The sequence below is a fragment of the Nelumbo lutea genome, chromosome 5 (assembly GCF_056320005.1).
Source record: "Nelumbo lutea isolate HS-2025 chromosome 5, American lotus-T2T, whole genome shotgun sequence".
Taxonomy (NCBI): domain Eukaryota; kingdom Viridiplantae; phylum Streptophyta; class Magnoliopsida; order Proteales; family Nelumbonaceae; genus Nelumbo; species Nelumbo lutea.
This window is the reverse complement of record NC_142688.1, coordinates 47,772,281-47,793,952: the sequence shown is the minus strand read 5'-3', so window position 1 is coordinate 47,793,952 and position 21,672 is coordinate 47,772,281. Positions and strand designations below refer to the sequence as shown.

At 34.4% G+C, this 21,672-nt stretch overlaps 1 protein-coding gene across 1 annotated transcript; it reads right to left on the bottom strand.

The window, feature by feature from the left end:
* Positions 1-16,828: 16,828 nt before the first annotated feature.
* On the bottom strand, positions 16,829-21,399 carry LOC148852207 (putative disease resistance protein RGA3). Its single transcript, XM_088943234.1, has one exon. The coding sequence runs from the start codon at positions 20,920-20,922 to the stop codon at positions 17,458-17,460; it is 3,465 nt and encodes a 1,154-aa protein (XP_088799360.1). The 5' UTR covers positions 20,923-21,399; the 3' UTR covers positions 16,829-17,457.
* Between the last annotated feature and the right edge of the window lie 273 nt (positions 21,400-21,672).

Below are 21,672 nucleotides of genomic sequence, written 5' to 3'. Positions count from 1 at the left end.
CTCACTAATTAATACTATATAATTCTACAATTAGATATGGCAATTTGACCTTTCCTAGTGGGGTTACCCCCACCCCGTGGGTTTTTAGACTATTGATCAGGGTTCAAAGAAACCCAAAACTTTGGGATTGAAGATAGGGTGAAGATGGTATTTGTCCATCTAATTCTGACTATATTATATTATATCATATATATATATATATATATATATATATATATATATAAAAAGTGTTAATATATATTATATTATATTATATTATACTATATAATTTTAAATAAATTTAAAAATAAATAAATTTGTAAATATGCAAATATGCAAATAGTTAAGAATCACCAGAACGGAGCAGAACAAATTCAAACAATATATGGGATTAAGATTTCTTGCCCCAGTGGAGTTAAAGACAGACAACAACGGAGCATGCAAAACCCGGCCCCGCCCCGCTCCGCTCCGCCCTGTCATTCCTAATTAAGGAATTATTCCTAGTTAGCTAATTATATAAAAAATATTATTCGAGGTCCAAATAGTGTATAGATGTGTCATCCGTTTTTGATAACTGAAAATAATCAAAATAATAATAATTGGATCCGACATCAGATAATATTTAATTATATTTTCTGCAGGGATTTAATTATACTTAAATTCATCCATGAGCTACAACCTAGATCTGTCCCCATGCTAACCCAGATAAAACATAAAGGACTATTATTTATGCCACCCTTGCTTTTCTAAATTTCAAACGAGACTAAAAAAATAGACCCGATTCATTGAACATGGATTGAATACCAAGAGTCCCCAGCCACAAAATTCTTGGTTGATGAAAACATTATTTTATTTAATTTAATCCCAATATGCAATTCTTTTTAGAAAAAAATGGCTGAATATTTTAATAATTTGCACTTCAATCAACGATCAAGAAAAAAAATATGTATAGTTGTTCGAAATGAATATTCTTGTATAAATTTTTGTCGAGAGAAAAAAAAAAATATATATATATATATATATATATATATATATATATACATGCAAGTGGAATTGATTGATGGATATAATTAAAAATCATTTAATAGGAAATGGTTAACAAAAGAAACACAAAAAAGACGGTGGCGCAAAGTTTTAAACAAATCAATTAATCAACTGCTCATGTTGTACAATAGAGATGGGTGATGAGGTGGGGTTCTTCGGAAGGACAGGATGACTCATGCGGTTTTCTCTCTTCTCTGTCCGTCTCATCTCATACAATATATACATTTCCGTGATCTGAGTCCAGCAATTTTTAAATCATAAAGCCCTCATCAAGTTGTTGTAAGGAGTTACATCATGCTCTTGGGGGTGCCGTGCCAACAGTTCTTTTCTTGTAGTTTTCACTTGTCATATGAGGCCCACCTACTTTTTGCTGAATGTTTCGTTTCAACTTCGTCGCACTTATTTCATTCAGTACCAGAATTTATTAAAAACTGTTATTTTTAATTGTGTAGAAACCGGAGATGTCAAATTAAGAGAAGCCAAATCCTTTTTCTTGTGGTTGAATTAATGGTTGAATTAAGAGAAACCAGATATGTATTAGCTTGTATTGGCTGCTATATTCCTTCAAGGGTTGTATCGGATCAGATCATAATTTAGAGGGTAATCAGACCTTAAATTGATCCTTCTGAACTGATTTTGAAAAAAAAAAATATCAACGTATTAGCATGTATACTACTTTGAACTTGATGCTAGCAGAATATAATAATTTGTTTTGGTAAATTGAAGAGTGCCACCCTGAATTTTGAGGGTAATAACATTTAGCCCACTGGACTTTCATTCATGACAAAGACCCACCCTGAATTTTCGTGTTGCAGCACTTTGCCCCCACCCTGCCACCCTGTTAATTGGTTTAATGGTTAAGATATAACTACTAAAATGCCCATTCAAAGTTCCATATTCTTTTGTATTATTTTTCTGCAATTTCCAGTGTTTTCTTTATTTTCCTATGTTTTATTATATTTTCTACTTTTGTAGTATGTATGTGTTGCAGTTGGTGATGTTGCATGCATTTATTCTCAACTCAAACTCTTTGAGTTAGGTCATGTTTGACAAGGCTTAAAATAAGTTATTCTAACGAAGCCTTTATTGTGTTTTAGAAGCCAAAAACACCCCAAAAAGTGTTTGGCGAAAAAGCAACAAAGGGGATTTTTTCCACCAAAAAGACCATTAGAAAAAGCAGTTGATGTGTGACTTCTGGTTTCTTGTGTTTTCAAGAAGTGCTTCTTCTTATTATTCATCCCAATTTTGCCCATTTAAACTTTTTTAATATCCAGAATTCCCCCATCGATTCTAAAACCCTCACTCCATCTTCTTCCTCAAATTTTCTTTTCATTTTCACTTCTCACCACGATTTCCATGCACTTTTTATTGTTTTTTTCCTAAAAACATTGATTGAATATTGTTTCCCACCTCTCCATCTCACATTTTATTTTCTTTTCTTTTTTATTGTTGTTTGTTTTGAGTCAAATGGATCCATCTCACCCTTCCTTAAAAAATGCTTCTAGAAAATCTATATTTAGAGAAAAGAAACCCCACCAAACATAGCCTTAGGGTCTGTTCATTTCCTCTTAACTCTTATGTCTTAAGAGGTATCTTTTAATTTTAAAAGAAAAATGGTTGTTCATTTTCTCTTATGTCTTATCTCTTAAAGTGCAATCATACAGCTTTTTGTTTTTCAATTATACCTCCAAGAAAACAAACAAAAACTCTCATATATGGGGTCAAAATGAATATTTGATAATTTTCAGAATTCAGAATTTAGAATTCAAAACAACATTCTTTGCATTCAAAGTTCACTAATACCAATATACCTCTTAATGTAATTATTAGACTAGATATGTTTATCTTGATAAGCTTATCCTATCCACTTGATAATGATAGTTTGGCATGGGAGTTTGTATCCTAGTTAAATTTGGAGTTGTTAATGAATAGGACTCGAGTTTTGATCTCTATAAACAGGATTGATCACCACCTAGCTAGTATTTATACCTTTTCTCTCTTTCGAGGTGATTTTGTTTTCCATCAATCTGGGTATATGAGAACCGAGTAAGGAACCATCTCAAGGAAGGTATCAATTTCTCAAGGCTAGAACACAAGTACATTGAATTCATCTTTTTTTATTTTTTGTTAATCATTGATTTTTCTGATTTAATACAAGTTTAATGTTTCTTTTGTGTGAAAATTTTTGGCTTCGGCTAAAACAAGTTAAATACTTCCTTTTTTCTCTTTTAATAAGGTTTCAATTTACAAAAAAGGTATCACACTTGTGTTTAATACGATGATATATAATAATAGTTATGTGCTTGTAGCTCCTCCTATTTTCATAAAGAAAAAAACAATAGTTATATGCCCAAAATTTTCTATAGGTTTTCTTTATTTTTCATGTTTCTTGTATATTTATATATTTTAAATTTTATTATTTAATTATGACATCATGGGTTGATCCATTTGGCTCAAATGGTTGAACTAATTACCTATTTGGTCCAAATGGGTTGATTTAAGAAAAAATATAGGCTGTTATACTATGAAAACCCTTATTTATGGACTTAATTAATGAAACTTAATATTAAAAACAAAAAATACCTTAAATATAGGGTTAAATGATGGAGAATCGGAGTTAATACCTTACTTATGGGAAATAATGAGACAGAATTGAATGACTTAATAGTAGTATTGAAATTATATTTCTTGCCCCCAAAATGAAGAATGTCCAAATTCAAAATGAGGGATATTTTAGTCAAGAAAAATTCTAGAAATCAACAAGAGTCAATACATTAAATATGAGATTTAATTAGAAAATTTTGAAATATTAGATTTACGTCTCTCAGTTTTCAAAAACTGAAGGTAGGATCGCTCTCCTTTCTTTCTCTCTCTTCGAGGGTTTCTCTCTTTGACCTGAGAATGAATGCAAACTATGTTCCATTTACTTCGACCAAGAAATATAACAAATTTTACTTCGATTGTTTGAAAACAATATTCTCTCTCATTTTAGATGCAAACTCAGGTATATATACATTTTTGCATCAAAAATTAATGTATTTTTTAACGCTTACCAAATAGATGCAAATCTGAACCCAAGTGCAAATTTGTAACAATTTAGATTTGCACTCCAACCAAACACAACCTAAAAGTAAAGTGTGTCCAAATTCAAAATGAGAGATATAATAGTCAAGAAAATTTCCAGAAATCTAAGGTCTCATTGTTGCTTTTCATAGTAATACAGTTCTATAGATAGATATAGATTTTTCATTCATTACCCTATTTTATTAAATTTCTACAAAAATGATGTGATAAAAAGATGGATTTGACTATATATGATACCTCAAAGACATGATACCAGATAAATTTATGCTAATCAAGTCGTATCATAAAAAAGTGACCAATTGGGTGGTATTCATCAAAATTCACAAGATGGTTTGATTGGTCAAAGGATAGAGGGGCAGTATGGTATTCATCAAAATACCAGATAAACTTATGCCAATCAAGTGGTATCATATTTTTGAAGTTTCATAGATTTTTTCTTAAAGGATAAAGGGTAGTATGGGGTTTAAAAATATTCAAACACACATATACAGTCGTACAAAATTCCATTTTAAAAACTAACTGACCTGGAATGTGTTATGGTGGGTTTTTACTAGTTGAGAAAATGATTGATTAGTTCAGATCAGAATTAGCCCCACTGTACTCAAGAGGATGAATCCTGACCATAAATTTATGCCAAATTTATGTTCAGGATGGAGTTTATTGGTAGGGCTACTAATAGAGTATGGAAGGCTGTCATTCAAAATTCTGTATTACGGCTCCCAAATTATTGGGTGGCTGTGCATAATTTACCGTTTTTTTCTTCCTCCATGAGATATCCCTTTGGTCCTGTGCAAGACAGCCTAAAATTGAGAAGAGTAATAAGGCTTTTAGGGAGATCTGGGAATTCAAGGTTGGTTTGTTACGTCCAATCACAGTAAATGATAGTCCTCGACATCATCATGTTCGCGACTTTCCATCTTTCCAGGGTCCACAGACACAGCTAGGAAAGTTGGCATGTCCATCACTTGAATTGGCTTCTGATTACATGTTTGGACAACTATCAGGATAATGCAATGAATGTATCTGCTTCTCAAGCTAGTTTTTTTAAGTGATTGGAGCACCAAGATATTTAATCATTTTGGGATTTGATGTGAAGCCAATAGAGCTGGTCTGATGATTTTGTGGCTCTTAATTTAATTTCATCCACACATGTCTATTCTTTTTTATTTAAAAAAAAAATGGATCAATGAGCTCATGGTGCACATTTCATTTACATTGGTGTAAATATATGGGAATGCAAATAGACTGATTGTAAATTCTTATTCACTTTGGCTTCAGATTTAACTCTTTTAATTAATTTATTTGTGAGAATAAACAGGAACCCAAATTAAAGGAAACATTCACAACTTTATATGAAAGAGAATTAGAGAATGGAGGTTGGAGGAAAATTATTTGTTTTAGAATAGGTAAGTAAGATTTTGTGGTTATTTGGAGGAAAATTATTCCCAACTTTATTTGTTTTGTATCAGTTTCTATGATGCAAAATCCCATTATCAGTTTATACAAATGAGACAAAAATACATATTTTTGTATCATGTAGGAGCACAAATTATAATCACAAATAATGAATGCAAAACTGAACCAGATATAAAATTTGTACACGATTCAGATTTGCACTGCAAAGAAATAGGGCTTTTATATTTCTCTTAATTATCACCTCAAATTGATTAGCATTTTTATTTTGATTTATCTATAAAAAAACTAATAGATCATTCCTTGCAAATTGATTAGCTTTTGAAGATACCAATCTCTGTAAAAGCCTTATTTTTTTTATCCTTTAGTTACTTAATTGTTCGTAGAGGAATATGTTTTTTTTCTTGGTGGTTCTTCTTTTATCACTATCACTGAATAGGATATTAATTCCCAACAAGTGCCCCCACTGAAGACTACTGGGTTTTAATCAATTCAAAGTTTTCTTAGTAATATTCTTGGACTTTGATACAATGAATGCTGCTTTTATAAGGAAATTCAGGATTTTCTATTCTAAGTGAAAACTAACAATAATGGAAGATTCTAAAACTATCCAATATACTTAATTCATGGATGGTTTTGATTGGTCATAACTCTTTTCATACAGTATTTTTTCCGCGTCATAGATTTACCCATTTAAACACAATCTTCATATAGCCAAGCATAATAACAAGAGTCAGGATTTCCTACCAATAAAACGTGTTCCAACACTCTATCAATAAAATAATCTGACCACACATCTCATCATGAGACTGGGATGCACCATAAAAGAAAAGACCCAGAGATCTGGACTCTAATAACAATCCTAATCCAATTTCATTCTTAATTTGCATTGAAAAATCTATCCTACCGGAAAGACATGATACTGGAAGGGCTTTGACCGATCAAAACCCCTCATGAATGTTGATAAAAACCATTTAATTGGTTATTACTTTTATGTTCCTGATTGATTGGTTACAATTTGCTTTAGTATCATGTCTTTCCTGTATCATAGTATGTATATTTCATCTCATCTCTTTACGGAAATAACCCTTTTTTTCTGAATTTAGTCTCTCTCTAATTGTAAGAGTAGAGAATGCATTTTGAACTATACTTTTTTACTTCATTCAATTTCTTCTCATTAAGTCTTAATATGCAAGGTATTAACTCTCAATCTCTCATTAAATCCTATATCTAATATATTTTTTCTCACCAATAAATTCTATTAATCAAATCTATATTCAATACACTTAACAAAATAAAACCCATACATTTTTTAAAACCAACCTAAAAATGAAACCACTCTTCTGTCCAAGTGACAAATAATCAATTCAATCATTCAGGTCAAATAGTTTTACCAATGATGTGATAATTAAATTATAAAGATTAGCATAGATAAAAATACAAAAAATTATAAAGAAATACATAAATTTTATTGAAACCATTTTGTTAAATCAATAATATTATTTAAAATCATCATATTAAAAAGTTAAGTGTAATAAATAAAAATTATTTTTATGCAAAGGAAAATATAAAAAAAATAGAACATTACCATCTAAAATTGCCATATACAAAGCATGTAAACATTTATTGGTCAATAAAGTATACTTTCTTTATATATATTGAGTTCATTGAATGAATTTTACATAAATTATATCATGTAGATTTATACAAGTTTAGAAACTATGATGAATTCATGTGTATTTTATATAGAAATTAATGTCAATTTACTTAATTGTCTTTGATACCCTTAATATTTCTACGTGAAACCTTTTGAGTTGAACAATACAAATTGAGTGATATGTGCTGTCACATCACATATGCGTGATTTCAGCTAAAATGATTAGACTTTATCCCTTGGAGAAAGAAACATGAATTTGATGTTTCCACTATAAATATCAATTATCATTCTCATACATGCATCTTTAAAGTATGCCTGTTTCAACAATAAGCAGCCTAAAATGACAGTTCGTATGCTAATTTGTAATTTGTATTGATCAAACCCACAACATTTCTGGTAGAATTAGAGTATATGTGTTTATACTTTACACCTTATTAATAGCCAATTGAATCGTAGAATTTGTGTTATTGAGTTTTTGTATGATTTATGTGGGTTTCCCTGCCATATCTATGCATATTTTAATTTATGTAAGGACAAATAATAAAAAGAAAAGTAAAGAGGCGCAAACACTGAAAAGAAATTAATAGCAAAAGATGAATAATAAACAGGCCCAACAATGAAATAAAAGCTGGCCCATCATAATATCTCAAACAATTCCAATCACCATATCCTAGCAAAAGGTGCATTTCTAAAATACTTTAAACCTTGAGAAGCAATGTAGCAAGAGAAGAGAGTAACAAGGACAAAGGGCGAATTGCTGAACAAAGAAGAAATCCTAAGAAGAACAAGAAAAGATGGAGATGGGGGAACCCTAAACCATTTCTCAAAATGATGTTCAAAATTTTGGAAGTCGAAGGGGATGAGGTCGGTTGTGATCGAAGAAGAACCGTGTGGAATTGTGTGTCATTTAGAAAATTGGTTGTCCTTGTAAGATTTTTGAGTGATCATGGAATTGTTTGGAACCATTGCTGTTTTCAAAACAGAGAAAATCTATGATGTGGAAAAGATATGGCATAGGAAGAGTTTTGACCAATCAAAATCCACCGATGAATTTTGATAAATAACACTTGATTGGCTACTACATTTATGATCCCAGTTGATCATTCGTCAAATGCTTTTCAGATCATATCTTTTCCATATCATAGTGAAACCCTTTCAAAAAATAGTGCCATGTCGGCAACAGATAAGCGTTTTGACCTCAAGGATTAAACTCTTGTTCGATTGGGTGTTTTTTCTTTTATTCTTTTGGAAAAATAAAACACTGAGAAAATGCATCACTCATGATACCCACTTCCTGTGCAATTTTTCTTTTTTTTTTACATATTCTTTCATGCAACATACTGTTACTAGAGTCCGGATCTCCTGCCCATGATGACTGTACTCACACCTACCCACATGAGGATCACAGCCACACATGGGGAATATCTTAATTTATTATGCATGGCGAGATATTCTCAATACACATAGATAGTGTTTTGTGGGTAGATGTGGGTATAGTTCTTGTGGTAGGCGATTCAGATCCCTCCTCATGTGGAAGTGGGACCCATTCATGTGTTAGGATCTCCTGCCCAACAAGTAATTTGAAAAAGTTGGTAAGAAAGACAAATAATGTCGGGACTTTTTAACTTTGACAACAAGCCTCATTTTGTCTTAATGAAAAGAGTCTCTTGACATTTTTGAGACTCTCACATTGGTATCCTTCTTGAAAAGAAGAGAGTGGGAAGGGAAATTTTCTCTTTTACAAGAGAAGAAGAAGATATTCAAGTTTCTTGGTACATGAACAAGAGCACATTCAATCAACTATTGTGGCTGTTGTTTCACACTTATTCCATCAAAGATTTTGGTGGCTTTTCTTGGTTCTTCAATAGTGATCATGGAGAGGGTTTGGGCAGCTTGTTTGGTGACATCTTTCTCATGTTTGTTGGTTGAAATATACCATGATTGATGATTGTTTTGTATATCTAAGAGAGGTTCTTGTCTCTTGATGGTGCTAATTTCTAGTTAGAACTAAAGAGGTTGCAATTCTATTAATCTTGTTGATTGTGGAAAATTTTCAAGATTAGTGCCCCGTAGTTTTTACTCTTCACATTATAGAGGTTTTCCACGTTAAAAATTTCATTCTTCTATTCTTCTTGTGCTGTTTGATTATTTTTTTCATTGACTATTACTTGTTATTTATCTTTTGTTAATTACATTGCAAATTTACACACTGTTAACAAGCGATTTTATTCTCAACCTGGAGTCCTATTACTAAGAATAGAGGTAACATTGTGGCAGCTTCTTTTTCGAAAAAATGATGGTAAAATACTCCTTAAAAACAACAAATTCTATTTAGTTTTGTTGCATCTGCTTAGGTCGTAACAACACCACCAAACATAATATATCACCATTTTCTGAGAAAGCAGTCTATTGCTCTTGGGAGGGCTACCATGCAGTGGCTTCTGGTGTTACCTGAAAAAGCCATTAAGCCATATTTGATTCAAAAACCGAAAAGCCAAAAATAGATTTACATTAGCCAAAAATTGACTTTCTGGTGAAGCTGTCTTAGAGAGTTTGTCTTTGTCCAAAGTTGCTCAATCAATGTAGCTCGATCAACGCAAAAGCCCTACCAAATGGGCCCTATGTCCTATGACAATAGGAGAATACCTTACTTACAGATGCTGTACGCTACAAAATGAAAGCAGAGCAGTCATATACTTCATAGTTCGGATTATTTGGGGGCAATCTGATTAGGTTCAAACCAATTAGTAAAGCTGTTTAATTGGTAAAACATGAGAATTGACTATTGAGAACTCTTTCATTTTCTGGCTTCAGATGGGCTTTTGTTTCAAACACTGGACCTGCTCCCATCTTACGTCGCGTTTGAGTTAAGCCGCGGTTAACCAGATCGCAGGCCCAACCCAATCCAAAGTTGACAGACTACAGCTGCATTTCCTAAAGGCTGTGTTTGGTTTGGTAGAAAATAAGAGTAATCAGAAACCATTAAGCCTAATACATCAGTTAACAATATTTTTTACGGGCAATTTTTATGATGCCGGAACAACTTTGACCAACTAGAACCACCTCCTCTCGGTTGAATTTTGACCAGGTAGAACCCTCTTTCGGTCTTTCCCTTTTATGAAACCGATTCATTAGTTAATAGATTTTTAGACATCATGGCTGTTTGGCATCATAGTCGGGTTACTTTGGATTATGCACAGGGCTACAAGCCTACAAACCCAAAGCCCAACCGGAGGTCAAGCTTTATTTCCCGGGGCATTCAGGTTAGATAGCCAGCAGCCCAAGTTGCAACCAGAGTCAGGAGTGGGTACAACTTGGATGGGCCAGTCACCCGTTCCTGGGCTTAGAAGTTTGGGTTTCGGACTGGCTTTGGCCTAAAATCTAGGCCTGGCTCCAGCTTAGGTCCACTAGGCCCTGCCACAGGTTAAGCTTCAGACAGTTCGGAATTGGGTAAAAGACTTAAACATATCTTATAACTATTACACCCTTCATTTTCTTTCGAATTTTCAAAAAGAAGCGAAACAGAAGATGAAGTCATATTTGTTGATTGTTCAATCTGTTAGAGGATGGTGGGCACCTGGACATATTGGGCTACACCTCCACTTAGTTCAATGTCCTCAAGCCACTGGCAGATGTAACAACCATTTATTTGGCCAAAGAAATCACTAGTCTTCTAGGTGGTCTGATCGAATCAAATATGTTATTCATTATATTTTATTTTATTATTCCATGCTTTTGTTGAGTTTGTTCGAATAATAATGAGTAATGACTACATGGCCGACTTTTAGTGGTAGTTGGTCTTTTGGCTGCATTTGGAAACGATGCAAATATGTTTGAACGCAAATATGTAAAGTGTAAAATAGTTTATATAAATTGTAAAGTTGGGCTAGTTTTGCATTGATAAATTTATCTTCTTGTCAAACAGACTTTTAACTATAATAGATGCAAATACGAATTTCAATAAAACATATGTTTTTTTTTATTAAGAGCACACTTGAATACAAATTTACTTCTTTTTTATTGATGTACTTTTACATATTATTATCAATGTAAATATGCATTAGCCTATTATTTGTCAATGCAAAAATGTAATGTTATCAAATATAGGCAAAAGTAAACCAGAGTGCAGATTTACCCTGAACCAAGATTTACACTCTATTTGCATCGTCTCCAAATACATCCTTCAATAATATAAATCTATGTTGGTTAACCTCTAATGCTTAGATAAATCCTTTGGCTTTGATCATGACTGTTTTATTTTGTGAACATACCAATTATCGTCAACATGGCTTAAATTTGGGGTTATATTTCATGCCCAATCAAGAGGTTTGTTTATTTTTATTTTACATTTATTTATCTTAATTTATTATTTATTTATTGAATCATAATTTTAAATGCCGATTTGGATGGCATCATTGTTGTAACAAGCCATATTGGTGGAAACGATTAATCCTACCATCAACATAGAGGGTTATTGTAGATGTTATTGTTATTTATTGGCTAATTGTAGATGATCAACTGAAATGTCATCATGGGAGACAAGTCTGTTGTCGTGCTACAATATTATTCATGTCAAATATTGGTCACAACGAGGCTAGTAAATGGGTGTCCAACGTGTTTAAATAATGACCATGCATGAAAATTATGTTCTTAGATAATGATTCATGGATGATTGTTATATAGTATATGTTTGGTTTCGCCAACGTTTAAGTACAGTGCCACATAGGCATCCTGTCAGCAAATGCCTCATTAATTGTATTTGTGTGAATCGAAATTTGTAAAAGTAAACTTTGGTTTTTATATGCTTCTCTCGTTTCAGAAATTTTCGTTTTGGAGCTTTCTAAAATAGGTAGGCATTTATTGGCATTTTGCTGATGTATTCCTATTTATCATAAACACCCTCATTAAATGTGTTTCTCGATTTTACAGTCACACAAGTACAAAATATTTATTGAATAAACATAAACGGACCCAAACACCCTCATGGACTGCCATATATGATTTTAGTCATCAAATAAATTATGATTAAGTAGAAACAATAGACTGTTAGTAAACTGTTTAAAGATCTTGCTCACTAAAATCATGCATAACACGTTATTTGCCCAATATTTTTATTTAAGTGGGAAAATTTTCTTTATTTACCCACATTATATTAATTGTAGTAACCAGCGAAAAATTTGGACCTGCCAAGTCATCAAATGGCAATCATGGTGATATCTAAATTGGTTTTTAATGGGCTTACTTGCCCCACGTTATTAGTTGTGCGCTGTAGGCCCATTATCTGATTTATTGCTTGGCGTTTATTATTCGGACCAAAATACCAACTTTCTTATGGGCTTAATGACCCAAATTGTAATGGGTCAAACCGGACAAATCCAAACCAGTTCAACTAATGCAATTCGGTTAGTGGTCTGGTTCATAGCTAAACCAAATGAGTTATTAAAAATAACTCAAGTGGCCAAATTATACTGTGCCAATTAGGTTGCTCTACTTCATTATAAATCTGGAATTCCACAAACAAATGAAGCATATTGACTGCCACTTCATTCATGAACATATTCAAAAGCGGCACATTAAAATTTTTCATGTTCCCACACGACAGCAACCTGCTGACCTCTTCCTAAATCTTTGAATGTATCTCAATCTCAATTTCTTCTAGGTAAGTTGGACATTTTTTTTACCCAATGCCCAACTTGAAGGGTTGATGAGAGAATAGAAAATTATTTATAACAAATCACACAAGTTAGCGACGTCGTCACTACAATTGCAATAACCTGATAAATAGCCTTGGTTGCGGAATGAAATACACCTTTTCTTTTGCCCGTCCTCTACTTATCAGAATTTGTCATACAACAACAAACAAGAAATATTGTTACTATAATATCTCCTAGCCTCGTAATTCTACGGATGTGCAACTTAAAGTCTATGTTTGGTTTGAAGGAAAAGATAAGAAAAGGAAGGGAAATAAATATAGGGAAACCTATATAAGGTCTGTAAAGGTTTTTCTACATTTCCCTTCATTTCCCTATCTTTTCCTTCAAACCAAGCACAGTCTAAGGGAATGCTTGCCCTCACGACACGGAGAAATGTAACAGCTTGCCAAAATACTAGAAAAGTAACAAAGTATGAAACAGACAATTACCATTCCATTGCTCCAGAGGTTGGTTTTTAGTTCTCCTACCTTCTTAACTTTACATATGAAGTATATGGAAAACAATCCGATGTGCACTTCTTGAAATCGCCGAAGAAGTGGATGGAAAGAAACTTCCTGGAGTTTGACTTCAGTCAGGGCAAAGTCCATTCGAGCAATATTTACAGCCTTGCATTGGGAATATCTCCCTACTTATGTGCTTTATTTCATGGGTAGATATTCCCCGTGCATCGTTACAAGAGGATGTTGGAATGGTGTGAGCATGGGCTTGGCCTAACCGAAGCCAAACTCCTCAAGAACATAACGACCATGAAAATGTCACATCTCCAACAACATACATTGAAATAAAACGTGGAAACATTAGGGGTAATTTGGTCATATAAATTATTTAAGGCAACCTGATGAAAGGTGAGTTTTGAACAATAAATACTCATTGCAATGGGTCTCTCTAAACGTTTTGAAAAGTCACAGTGACTTCAAGAGAAATGCGAACAAGTTGTGGTGAGTTTTACATAATATCTCTTTTGTTTATTTTCAAAAAATAAATATTTTGTCAGGAAAACAAAAATTAATAGAAATTCTAATCCAAAGGAAGGGTAGCTTACTTTGGGCTTTCAGTGGCCCCATAGGAGTAGCAGAGTCCATGAAGGCTGAAATCTTGGTTGTCCTAAATGGGCTAGGATAACTATACAGTTAGGAGATAGATCAATTTTATTAAATGTTACTTCTTGGGCATAATTTGATTGTAGTGTGAAATATTTGCACTAGAGTAAATGCATACAAGAGTAGAGGCAAGAGGAAGGTTACATTTTTTTAGGAAAAGGTAGACACAGAGATAAAAATAGTCGTTATTTTATATAGGGTAAAAGACTTACATATACCCTGAGTTTTTAACAATTAACTTAAATATACTTGAAGTTTTAAAATGGACTTAAACATACCTTAGTTGGTAGAAATGTTATGAACCCTTTATATATGCCATCATGTTATCCCTTTAAAATTTTAAAATTTTATTTTGCCCTTCCATGCCCTATCAATAGTTAAGATGGGTGTATAAATTTCTTAAAGACCCAAATTCCACAATAATCCCTTAACAGAATATCCAATGGAGTCAAATATTTAAAAATGTAAATTATAGGTAACCCAGCAACCCAAATTATAGAACAAGAATCTTTCAGAGAGCCATATGCAAAAAACTGCTGAGAGTTATAAGAAGAAACCTCCGATCTCCCTCCCTTTCTCTATGTTCTTTCCATTTCTTATAAGTTATGCTCATCGAGTTAGAGATTTTGCATTTTAGAACAATAATTGTAAAAAAAAAAATGGCATTAAAAAGATGGTTGAGTGTGAAATTTTTTGTTCAACATGGCGCAATTAGGTAATAGTCTAGCAAGAAATAAGTAAGAAATTTGGAACCGGTTCCACTTAGTCCCGAACCGATTCTGACCCAACCCGATATATATTATTATATTTAGTATATATTAAACACACAATATATATATATATATATATATATATATATATATATATATATATATATATATATATATATATATATATATATTATAATTGGGTCTGTCGGGTCAGACCTGATTGTTCCAAGAACCAATCGGCTCCGATTCTAGCTACTCCCCGCCCAAATACAACCAGTTGATAGCCTTAATTACCATATACATCACCACTGCATCCACTTGTTGTCGACAAAGATCTAGTAACATCATACAAGTGTATTTTCTTCTCTATGAAAACAAATACTAATCTTATGATTAACTCCGGTCATCTTTTGGATTTATAGTAGCACGTTCATTCTTATCTTAGAATTACAGTCACAGTTACATTTGCAATTCCATATGCATCTTGGAACTGCAATTCTCCATAGATTTTTTCTCTTTTTTTATTTTTGGTATTGTAGCAATTCCTCTTAACTTGGTTTTGTTGCAAAAACAGAGGGGAGTAGGGGAGAAAAAAGGGGGAAGATCAAGATAAGAAAGGGAGAGAGAGATTCTTTTTAAGCCCTCCTGGCAAACCATGACAAATTCCATATTAGGTTTTTCTATATTCGGTGCCTCGGTGGAAGACAGGTTGAAACTCTACCCCAAGTGAAACCAAATATGAAAGAGAGCTCACAATCTAATCTATGAGCCTCTGAGGATGGCTAAGGTTGTCCATTAAAAGGAGTGAGCTAGAGGTAAACATGGTGTGGTTCTGGCTTTTTGGGTTTGCTCGGGTTCCCATTTCAAAGGAGTTCATGCGATTAATGAGTGCCCTGTCCAGACCAAGGCAGAGGGATTGATTCAATTCATTCAGATCAATAAATAAATGAAAAATTACATAGAAACAGAGATTTCAACTGTAAATAATAGATAAAGTAAGAACTGAGAAACCTTAATGGCTCCTTAAATCAGCTTTATTGTGTCAAAGAGAAAGAGGGAGAGACAATCTATTCTCTTAGAAAATATGAAGAACAATGAAAGATGTAAAAGTCTTTTTATCCATCTCATGAAAGAGATATTAAGAGCAAAATTGAGATTTTCAAAAAACTTAAATTCACATGCTAACAAATATGGATGGAGAGTTGATGGATGAGATGTTTTTGTCCACTTATGTTACCCAAATTAGGGGAGGATTAAGGTTCAAGTCTTTTACCATTTAAGTTTTTACTTTCTCTTTTTATGCCGCATTAAAAAAAAAAAAAAAGGATAAGATAAGGGAGAGCAATTTATTGCATCAAAAATGCCTATGCAATGAATGGAAGAAATACAAACTAAATGGCCCAAGCTCTCCTACATTGAAGCAACAATCAACATTAGACTGAGACAGTTTTAGGAAGTTGGACTATTGTTGCTGCTATTGAATGTTTAATGCAGAATGTGACATGAGATTTTGACGAGCGGTTAGGGGAAAACTCTAACAAAGTCATCATGGTCAAGGAGGTAAGTTGCCACTTACGGATACCAGTTTGCCCAATTTGAACTAAGCATTTCAAGCCAAGCTAGCCAAGAATCTTGCTTGTAAAGCCTTTTTTGGGTTGTTCATTGCAAATCGCTTTGATTGAAATTTGAAGAACAATGAAGGCTAAAAAGAGTATTTCAGTTGATTCTGTTACATCTAATGGCCACAAGATATGCTTAAGTCCAATTAAAAAGCTCAGGGTATGTTGCATCATATAGGAGTGCAAGTCATAATCACAAACAAATGGAGAATCATATTTTAACTGCAAACAAATAGAGCCATTGGCAACGGAGACAACATTTCACACTCCTTTTTCGTAGATAAATTCAAAAACATTATTTTAGTAATATATACATTTCAATATGCATATCCACAAATCCACATTTTCTCATCCTACTAAATCAAACTCCACAAATGCATTAGTTTCTGATTCCTATATGTCTGTCCATGTAAAGTAAGCCAGGATTATTTGTTTTGTTGAATTTCTGGTGAAGTTCCAAGACCTTGGTTGTGAAACTATGATAATGCAAGAAATAAAGAGTTTAATGTGATCCAAACAACAACCATGAGTACAATGAGTCCGATTGGGAGGTACCCTTTTCTTTCACAGTTTGTTTTGGGGAATAAGTTCAGGTAAACCAAATACATAATATTCTTTGAGAAAAAAAAAAAAAAAAGACCTTACCTGGGGAGAAACACAAATGTATCACACTTCCCTTGCATGCTAACTACAAAATGAATCAATATTAATTATTCTTGTGCTTGTCTAGATGGGACAATTGGATAAAGATCCAAATCTTATTTTACATACAACATCACACATTAAGTTGCTAGAAGGTAACAATGAAGTGTTCTTCCATCAACAACTCCCTGGAAAGAAGCGAGTAGCAAGTATGTAAGCCTAACGAGGGAGAACGTAGTTACAAGTGATGAAGCACCACCTATTATTTGCACGGCAATCCACTCCAGAGTACTCAAGATAAGCAGAGTGACATTCATAAGTAAACTTTAGCGATAGGCAATGTCCCGCATAGCCAGAGTAGCTAGTTCTATTAGAACTATAGAATGCTTTCTCTTCGACTCAAACTAAATTTTAGTGATGTTCTCGGCATAGGGTCCACTTGGATGCACAATCCTGCAGTGCTCCAGATGAAATCTGCATTTCTGAGTACTATTTTCATGCTGGAGCAATCCATCTTCCATCAATTTTTATCTTCGGAACATGCTCTATCTTATACCATTCTGCCCCAGTTTCCTTCTGGCATCTCTCCTTCAACAATGGACAATTATCAACATTCAAATATTTAAGTGTTTCTGGAAGCCTTGGATCAGGGAAGGACTCAATTCTTGGACAATTGCTAATATCCAATAGTTGGAGAGAAATGAGTCCATGCAATCCTTTTGGAAGGGATATAAGTTGTGGACAGTTCAATACTTCCAACTCTTTAAGGAAAGTGAGGTCGCAAAGCAATTTCTCAGGCAGAGATGTGAGATTAGAACATGAGATGATGCTCAGAAAATTAAGTGATTTTGGAAGCCCTTTTTCTGGAAAGGATCTCAATTGTTGACAGTTGTTAACCACCAGACCTTTCATAGCAGTTAAACTTTGCAGCCCCCCTGGGATGGACTTCAGATTAAAACAATCTCTAATCCACAAATATAGAAGAGATGTAGGAAAACCGTCTGGCAAGGTTTCTAGTTGGGGGCACTGCCATATCACCAAGTATTCAAGGGAGAGAAGGCTTTGCAATCCTTCCTTAGTTGCTAGAGAAACAAGTTCATCGCAGTCCTCGATGTCCAGTTCTTTTAGTGCCTTCAGTGATCTCAATGGCACTTTAAGTAGGGTTTTGAGCTTTCGAAGTCGAGAAACGGCCAATGAGGAAAGTAATGGGAATTTAGACAATGAGCTCAATATCTTCTGATCACATTCGTCTATTACCAGATTTTGAAGAGATGGAACAATAGGAAGACTTGTCAATTTCTCACAATTGCTTATCTCCAACTTGGTGAGGCTAGGAGGAAGATTCGGTAACACACTTAGCATTGGGCAACATGAGATGCTAAGATCACAAAGGCGATCAAATTCTCCTTCATCAACTCCAGACCAGACCTCCAAATTAGGCATATTCCTGAGTTTTAGCACCTCCAATGAGGGAAAAGTTGTGACCTCACAATTTCCATAAGACTCAGGGCTGATGCGTCTAATTTCAAGCATTCCATCGATTTTGAGGCTCTTGAGAAAAGGGAGCTTCCCAATAGGAGGTAAGTCTCTACAGTTTGTACAGTTGTATAATGAAATATGTACTAGGTTAGAGACCATTGGATACCTCATCCAACTTGGGAACTTAGTTCCACCATAGTTTTCTATTCTCAGCTCTTTCAGATTCATGTTGGGTTGTAGACTTTCAAGTACCTCTTCTTCAGCTTCAGGTTCTACACTAACATTGCCATCACTCCACTGCAACTTCAACTTGTGTAGATTATTTTTTGTCTTCAAATAACCATTGTTGACATCCACCTTACTGTCCACATTCTCAAGCTTTGAAATGCAAATCGATCCTCTTAGGCTTATCATGTTTCTCAGTTCTTCTATTCCACAATCACTCTCCTTTCCCACGATAAAAATTGTCAATGTCTGAAGACAAGTTAATCCTCCTAGTCCAGGTGGAGTGCACACCAAATTAGAACATGATTCCAAATCCAGATGTCGAAGATTAATCAACTTCTTAATGTCTTTTGGCAGCACAGTAAGGTTAGAGCAATCTCTGAGCTTCAATGTTTGCAAATTATAAAGGCCAGCTATTGACTTGGGCAAGCTCTTGAGTAGTGTTTTTGACAGATCAAGGTAACGTAGAAGCCTTAGATTTCCAATTGAATCTGATAAATCAGTGATATCAGTATAACTTAGGTCCAACACACGTAAGCATTTCAGTTGTAGGAAAGGATCAAAAGGAATTTTCTCAGTGCAATGAGGAAATTTTCTCAGCAAAAGAAATGTGCGCAACCCAGTACATTTATACAAGGCCTCAAGCATTTTTGGCTCTATTTCCTTACATAAAAATGATGAATGGCGAGCATTTACAGAAATGATGGATGTTTTGTCATCTTCAATTCTAAAACATTCATCACCCGAAACAGATTGGGCAAGTTCATGGATCAGATCGTGCATTGTATGCATTGATTCTTGCCCCTCATAATTACATGAACACTGGAAAAATGATCTGCGCAACAGATCATTGAAGTAACCATTCCCAACATATTCCATAGATTTCCTTCCCTCGGGATGAATGAATCCTTGGGCCATCCACAAGTGAACTAGCTTTTCCTTGTCGAATGCATAGCCTTTGGGGAATATAGAGCAATACAGGAAGCACTGCTTTAGCCTTGCTGGTAAATGCTGGTAGCTCAATCTTAGAGCTGGCAAAATTTCAATTTGGTTTTGAGGCAATTCCCACGTTTCACTTGCCAAGACATTGTTCCATTCTTCTTCATCTATCTTTGAGTACAATAGACCTCCAAGTGCCTTTACTGCCATTGGCAATCCTTGGCACTTCTTTACAATTTCTTTACCGATTCTGACCAAATTGGGATGAGCATCTGAACTCCCATCTTCAAATGCTTGATGTCTGAACAGAGACCAGCAATCATCTATTGGTAAGCTCCCTAGAGGATAAACTGTGGATCCCATAGACTCTGAAACAATTTCACTTCTTGTGGTTACTATGATTCTACTTCCTTGTCTTCCAACTCTAAAGGGGGTCTTGAGGTCACTCCAGTGGTTGGGGTTTTCATTCCAAAGATCATCCAGAACGAGCAAGAACCTTTTTCCTTTCAATAACTTCTGAAGTTCAACTTGAAGTGGATCCAAGTCGATGAGATCAGAAGTTTTTCCGGTGACAGAAGAGATGATTGCCTTTGTAAGTTTCTTGACATCAAAATCCTCAGATACACAGACCCACATTCTTAAATCGAAATGCTTCTTCACCCTCTTTTCATTGTAAACAAGCTTAACCAAGGTTGTCTTTCCAAGGCCACCCATCCCAACGATGGAAATAACAGGAATATGCTTCTTATTTTGTTGGTCGGACAGCAATAAATCTATGACCTGATTTTTATCAGTCTCCCTACCAAATATATCAGAATCATTCATCAAGGAACTAGTCTGTGGCCTCTCCCTAACATGAAAATATGTCCCACCAACAACTTCTCTCAAACGGAGGTCAACCGTCTCTTTTACTAGTTCATCTAATCTAATCATTATCTCGTTTATCTTATGTGCCATATCAGAACGGAAGAAAGCTGGATTTGACGAATAAGAAGTCAAGAAGTTGCATACCTGGTTAGTTTGATTTCCCTTTTCAAACTTGACCTGTAGGATTCCTGTTGTAAATTGATCCAGTATGTCCTCTGTATCATAAACAACGTCTCTAAGATCTCTCATCCAAATCCTCACAGATTCCTCACTTATTTGCCTATGTTCTGCATCATTGAGCACTTCTCGTATTCTCAACAATTTTCTTGATAGCTTCTTCATCTCTTTGGTGACGCCCCATTGTAATCCGATCTCTTCCAAGATTGGGGAAGCTAAGTATTGAAAAACCACTTGGAAGAATGCTGATAGCACTGCATCTGCCAAACCCATGATATCGTGATCGTTGGAAAACAAAACTCAATAGGCTGAAACTTGGTTTGGCTTGTCTGCAAGTGCTATTTACAAGTGTGAAAAGCCATTTTTTCTACAAGAGCGGGTACTCGATCTAGCTAATATCTGACTCTAACCCATTCAAACTGGATCCTCCATTGTTCTTTGCAGCTAATGAGAAACCGTGGTCGCAACAGATGTGATCTCGGTTTTCATAGAGAACATAAACTTAGGCTTTGTAATGGCTCTGTTTCAAGACCCACAGAACGATGGATTGGAGATCTCCCTAATTCACTTCAGAATTCTTAATTTTGGTAGTCGTTGACGCTTCCAAAATCATCATTTTCAAGTCATTTGCAAAAACGAAAAGCCTAGTGAGAAGCACAAGACTAGAACAGAGTTAAGGGATGAAGCACAAAATCGTCATCTCCAATTCAAGCGCTTTTTCGATGGGTCTGAATGAGGTACATACGAGATACGACTGTCGGCGTTGTAACACGCTTACTGCTTTTTTTAGATGGTTGGGACTTGGGATTCTGTGCAATGGTGGAAGTGGAAAGTGGGTAAAGAACCTTTATTTATTTTATTTTATTTTGGAGAAACTTCACCTACCCATCATTGTTTTTTGATAAATAATATTTGGGTAAATTACAAAAAAAACCCTATACTATGGGGTCTGTGAAAAAACCCCTCCTTTCCCTATCTCTCCTCCCCCTTTCTTCCTCCTACAACAATACCTTCCAACCCTAT

What these genes read in the sequence shown, in the direction of transcription:
- LOC148852207 (XM_088943234.1), bottom strand. Translation starts at nt 20,922, where the DNA reads ATGGGTTTGGCAGATGCAGTGCTATCAGCATTCTTCCAAGTGGTTTTT.